The sequence below is a fragment of the Salvia miltiorrhiza genome, chromosome 1 (assembly GCF_028751815.1).
Source record: "Salvia miltiorrhiza cultivar Shanhuang (shh) chromosome 1, IMPLAD_Smil_shh, whole genome shotgun sequence".
Lineage (NCBI taxonomy): Eukaryota > Viridiplantae > Streptophyta > Magnoliopsida > Lamiales > Lamiaceae > Salvia > Salvia miltiorrhiza.
In genome coordinates this window covers 26256352-26263123 of record NC_080387.1, presented here as the reverse complement: position 1 = coordinate 26263123, position 6772 = coordinate 26256352, and the positions used below count along the sequence as shown (strand labels likewise).

General features: G+C 35.8%; 1 protein-coding gene across 1 annotated transcript; it reads right to left on the bottom strand.

Moving 5' to 3' along the window:
- Window positions 1-808: 808 nt before the first annotated feature.
- Window positions 809-3588, bottom strand: LOC131017046 (L-ascorbate oxidase-like). Its single transcript, XM_057945853.1, has 5 exons — window positions 3244-3588; window positions 3042-3134; window positions 2753-2965; window positions 2405-2596; window positions 809-1883 (listed from the first exon to the last, which is right to left on the bottom strand). The coding sequence occupies exons 1-5, from the start codon at window positions 3499-3501 to the stop codon at window positions 930-932; spliced, it is 1710 nt and encodes a 569-aa protein (XP_057801836.1). The 5' UTR covers window positions 3502-3588; the 3' UTR covers window positions 809-929.
- Window positions 3589-6772: the final 3184 nt, after the last annotated feature.

The following is a 6772-nucleotide window of genomic DNA, read 5'->3' as shown; positions in this document are numbered from 1 at the left end:
AAACATTTAGAATTAAGTATTTTATAATTGTTTTGTATATGGTGATTGCTTCTTTAAAATGTAGATTTGAAGAAATAATGAAATCATTTGATCATATATTTTGATTTTTGTTTGATTCGAAAACTTTAAAATCTTTGGATATTAAAAAATTAAGACATTATTGTGTTAATTTAAAATCTATTTTTGCTCATGATAATAATATATCCAATATAGATTTAGATGATTTATTTACTGAATTAAAAATATTACGAATGACATTGTTAAATAAAATAATGTCAGGGTTTTCTAGGTTTTCTTTTCTTTTTTCTTTCTTTTAATATAAAGCCGCATTTTAATAATAATGTCAGCTATTGAAATTCTTGAATTTGTGAAAATTGCAGATTATTATCCAGACCAGATCTTGTTAACTATTCCTATTACCGTAGCTTCGGCTGAATGTAGTTTATCGAAGTTAAAATGTTGAAGACATATTAGAGATCGTCGATTTCACAAGAAAAATTAATAATGGTTTAGTAATTTTGTGTATAGAAAAAGATATCTTAGAAAATCTTGAAACAAATGTAAATGATTTTGCAAGTAAAAAGGCGAGAAAAAGTCATTCTTAATAATTATTTATACTTTTTTTCCTACTAAAATATTATAACGTGACTCTAAAAAAAGTTATCTTATGTTTTTACGACGGTGGATAGATGGCACATTTATATCGTTTTGTCCTGAGCCCATTTTTCATTAGAAACGGCCTTGCTTAAACGCACAATCATCAAGAATCAGTGCATCCATAGTTTCGTTCGTGTATGATAATTCGAGATTTAATTAATAGTTAAATCTTTATTTATGGAGAATAGAGTAGGTCTCATGAGAATGATCAAGGATTGGAGTCATGAATACATATAGTTAAATTGAACAAGAAGAAGAAAGTAGCAGCAGTCTCACTTATTCATGAGATATTTGGCCGTCAATCCACAGGCAAGGGCCTCATTAGGAATGGCGCCGAGACGATGAACACCTTCTGCAAACACAACCCCCATTCCCAGATGCAAATGCGGCTCAATATGGCAATGAAACGCCCACGCGCCAGGATTATCCGCCACGAACCGCAGCGCCGTCCACCCATAAGGGAAGATCACGGCGGTGTTCCTCAACGGCGGATTCTTCAGGTTAAACCCAGCCTCGTCCTTGTCCGTGAACTTGCCCTCTCCATAACCAAGCACCCAGAAATCATGGCCGTGCAAATGCCAAGGGTGGATCTCGCTCACATTAAACGTATTTGTATTCGCGTTTTGCAGGATCACATCAACGGTGGATCCGAAGCTCAGCACGTAGATTCCATTGCCAGATGTCGTGTTCGGATTCGGGGGTCGGACCCGGATGTCGTAGTCAGCGGGGGTGTAGTGGTCGGGGGGGCTGGTCTGGTCGTAGGCGTCGGCCAGGTTGTATTTGATGGCGCCCAAGTAGGGGGTGCTGGGGAGGGCTAGTGAGATGTTGTTGATGGACCACTTTGTGAACCCGTCCATGGTGTTTTGTGTGTTCAGCAGCACGATTCGCCTGTCGTGGGCGGGCGGCGGCATGGGGGATCTGGCGGCGGCGAGGATCTTGTTGGAGAAGGCCTTGCTGTAGTGGTCGTCGTCCCAGCGCGGTGGCACCGGCGGGGGCGACACGGGGAGGCGGCTCGCCGATTCGGTGTGGTAGTTGAGGATGGTTAGGCCCTGCGGAGTCTGGGGCTCTCTCCCTCTTACGCTCACGGAAATCCAGTAGTTTCGGTGGTAGTATTGATCAGTGGTGAAGAGGACGGAGTAGCTCTCGCCGGAGTAAATATCGATGTTGTCCACGGTGAATGGCTCCACATAGTTGCCGTCGGCTTCCACCACCGTCAGCTTGTGATTCTATATATGCATACACATGTAGCAAAAACTTAGGACTAACACTAAAAATGGGGATTTAAATATAACATCTTGATTTACACTTTTTTGTCTCTCATTTTCAATTGTTTTATTTCATCTATTTCGGTCAGAAACGAAACTTCCATAGAAAATCCGTTTGTGGTTAAGAATTGCCATCCCGTTTATAGCGTTTCTCGCATTCAGACGTTTTTTTGTCGTAACTACAAGTTTAAGACGGAATATGCAGGATTTTGAGACGGAAATTTATGTCGCTAGAATTCGAATTTTTTGTAGTGTTTTAGTATCTTGATTTACACTTTGTGTCACTCATTTTCAATTGTTATTTTATTTTGTTTCATCTCTATGTCAATTTTATATGCTTTAATTTAATTTTATAATTAATTATTTTTTATTATCTAATTTTATTTTTATAGTTAATATAGAGTTGATATATATATTAAGAAAAAGTTATTGTTTATATATATTTGAATTTTTCCCCTAGTTTAAATAGAAGAATATGTTACCCCAATAGCGAAATTGAGTGAAGCCAATGCGGTGGAGCTGGCTATCCTAAGGCGGTAGGTCTTCCTGGTAAGGGCGTGAAGGATATAAGGAGCGTATTGTTCACCGCCTTTTAGGTCGCATGGGACTGCCGATTTGCTAAAACTAGCCGCCAATGAGCAATTGAACTGCCCTCTCCCATTAATTAACAAGCTCTGCCAACATATTATCACTTGTTACTATCCATGCATTTGCCGAGACAATTGAAAGTAGTTAAACAAAAACATTATAACTTTATTGTTTCACCAAAACCAATCAACTATTTTCTCTCTCGATGAGATGAAGGAGGAAAAAAAGTTATATATATATACCTGTGGCTCTCCAATCCATTGCATGGGTTTGGAGGAGAGATCAACCTCTTGATCACGAGAGGCCCTATGCCACCAATCACTAAGCAGAAGATCAAACTCTCCGTCATACTTGAATTTCTCCGTCTCTCCGTCCGCCACGTCGACGATCAACATCCCGTAGAGCCCCGAAGACCGTTGCATACCGTAGTGCCCATGGTAAAAGAATGTGCCCGCCTGCACCCGATTTAATTAATTTCCATCCATAATCAACATCTCAAATATAATATATAGAGAGAGAATTGATACGTACTTTGTCGACATTGAATCTGTAGACAAATGATTCTCCTGGATTAATGGGACACTGCGAAATAGAGGCTGTTCCATCCGCCCATGGTGTCCCTCTCTGCAATTTTTTTATTTCGAAATAAATCACATTCAAAGTCGCATGCAATATCGTTATGATATACACAATCATATAGTATAATTAATAATGAAATAGGAGGTAGCTAGACCTGTGTGATCCCATGCCAGTGGATGACAACCCCCTCAGTGGGAAGCTTGTTGATGAGCTCAACATTAATGGTGTCGCCGGCCCGAGCCCGTATTGTGGGGCCCGGGAACTCCCCGTTGATGGCTATAACCACACTTTCCTTCCCGTCTGGAGACCACCGCTTGTATTCCACCTCCCATTTCAAATGCTGGACTTCACCTGCCTTTGCTGTGTATATTATATATACCAAAATCAAAACCACATCAACTAATACACCCATCTTTTATATATTTATGAAATATTAAAAAGTTTCTGTTTGGGAAGCTGGGAGAGAAGGCTTTCAAATATTAGTTTACGGTTGGAACAATGCTACCTGCTTCTCATTTATATACTACAAAAGCGGGGGGGTGGGGGGAGTGTACTTACGTAGATAAGTGTACATACTTCAATGCAATAAATTTAATTACTTCACATTGTATATAGTGAATTTTATGGCTAGCGATCACGATATTTGTTAAGTGTGTATGTCCACATTTCTAATATGGATACACGTCAATGTTATCAGCACAACAAAATTTTCTAGTAGTAACATTAAAAGAAGTGGCAAAATATTTGTTACATTTTTGTGTGACAAAATCTCTAGTTACTTATGTGCATGTATCTATATGCTTTTGTTATATATTCAACTGTAAGAAAATTTTACTTACAAAAATTGATACATCCTCAAGTACTGCCACTAAATTTTGTGACATATATGCTTTTATTTTTGTGACACGTGTCATCACAAAATGTAACAATTTTATTTAGTGATATCTTTTAGGGTGATGATTCCTCAAAAATCATATCACTACTGAAATATTTTGTTGCAGTGATATTTCAATAACTTATAAGTTCATTACATAGTTCTCACAATTTTCACAATAATCACACTAAATCATACCCCCTCCGTCCCATTTAACATGATCATTTTTTCATTTTAAACTATCCCATTACAAATGACTACTTCCATAAAAGAAAACTCTTTTATCTCACAAAAAGTTATATAGGCTCTACCACTCTCTATCACTTTAATATCTTTTAATCACTTTTCTTCTTAATATCTGTGGCAAAAAATAAGTGACCATGCTTAATGGGACGGAGGGAGTAATATATTCATAAATCATATGCTCCATCCAGTCACGAACTGAGTACTCATATTTTCTTTTTGGTCTGTCCACCAAATGAGCATCCATTTTCTTTTTTGGTAATTGTATCTCACACAACTCACTTACAATAAAAGTGAGCCCCTTATTCGCCTCTCACACACTTAATCAATTTTTTAAAACTCGTGCCACACTCAAATGGGTATTCATTTCGTGGACGGGGAGAAGATATCATTTTCAAAAGCTCGTTGGTGTCGTGTCACTTCCTTCTTCATGCCTTAGATTTTTAATTCTTTATTTCTTCTTTTTCCTGCCTGAAAGTAGTAGTATTATAATGTACTAGAATTTTATTCTTATCAGAAAGTATGGAGAGTTATTATATGGTAACTTCACTTATGTCTCGAGCTTAATTACTATGTTATTACACCGTTAGAATGGACCTCAAGAAAAATATTGTTTGGGTCAAATTTATCGATCTGATGCAAATTTTCAATAAGTGATAGATGTAAAGTACGGAGTTTTAGTAGAAGTAATTAGTTAATAACTTAATATTGACGTGTTAGTTTATGATGATTTTGGGGTTCAAAGTTTAGTAGAATTCAAAATTAATTAAAACTTTAGAATTGATTAATAATTGTGAACAGCGATAAATGAATATACACACGACAATATACACGGTCAATTTGAAATTGACAAACCGAGTTTCATGTACATGTGATCTCATGCATGCTCTTTGTCTTCTTCCTTTTAACCCATTAATTGGATTCATATTGGCAATATATACCCAAAAAGGATTCATATTATCGATATACACGATAGTACTGTTAGGTCATTATACACAATGAACTTTAATACAAACCACATAAAAGACATCTTTTATATATATATGCACAATTTCTTACCATTAGATCTAATATTTAAAAGGCCAAGATTAGGTTCCTAGTTCTCATTTTAACAGAGGTTTTTATTAGAACCTCTTCCGGGGGAGAGCTAAAATAAAAACACTTCTTAAAATATAAAATATAAATAATTTTTAGCCCTTAGATCATCAAGATCTACGTACGGTTGATTCGTAACCCTGTTGGATGAATTCATGATCCTGAGTTCGAATCCCAAAGGTAGCAAAAATTTATTTTTCACAATTCGTAACCCTGTTGGATGAATTTATATGTGTTCTACATAAAAATCGTACATTGAAAAACGTTTTTAGTTTTATTTTAAGAAGTGTTTTCACGGTAGCCCTTCCCTATATATATATATATATATATATATATATATATATATATATATATATATATATATATATATATATATATAGGGTCAAGTTAAACAGAGAATGCTAAATATTTAGAGAATAGAGAAATCGTGAAACAAAAACGAACAGATCTACAAATTTAACGAACAGATCAATGTACCGCATGAACAGCAATTTGAACAGACGTATTTAGTAAAAAAAAGAAAATCTCGCCACCAACAGGATTCGAACCCTGGGAAAATTGCTGTTCATGCGGTACATTGATCTGTTCGTTAAATTTGTAGATCTGTTCGTTTTTGTTTTCGATTTCTCTATTCTCTAAATATTTAGCATTCTCCGTTTAACATTTCTATATATATATATATATATATATATATATATGTATATATAGAGAGAGAGAGAGAGGTTCAAGAAAGAACCATAAATAAAAAAAGAACGGAGAACCATTTTCAGCCATTCGATCATCAAGATCTACGGTGGATGTATCATCTTGTTGGATGAATGCAGATCCTGGGTTCGAATCCTGAAGGAAGCAATTTTTTTTATTTTTTTGAATGCATTAATTTTAACAGCGAATGCATTAATTTTTACAGTGAATGCATTAGATTTGATGGTTCTCACGTTCTCACAAATAATGTAGTTCTCTCCAGAACCACACCCTATATATATGGGGTGGGCTAGGATGAAAACACTCTTAAGTGTATAAATATAAACGTTTTTTCAAATTACGAATTTTATCCAACAGTGTTACGAATTCATCCAACATGATTACGAATTGTGAAAAATAAATATTTGCTACCTTTGGGATTCGAACCCAGGATCACGAATTCGTCCAGGAGGGTTACGAATCAACCGTAGATCTTGATGATCTAAGGGCTGAGATTCATCCATATTTTATACACTTAAAAGTGTTTTTATTCTAGCCCTCCCCTATATATATATATATATATAATTTTAAAACGCATATGGAAAATGCCTCTTTGCACACTTTCTTCTTTTAGGGGAATTTCTATACACACTTGTGATTTGAAAATTTTGATACCATTTTCTTTACACACTTTGCCTCGTGACAAGTTTGGTAACCTGTCAGTTAATGAACCAATAAATAATGTCACTTAATGCGGACAAGTGAACTTTGACAAAAAGCAACCACG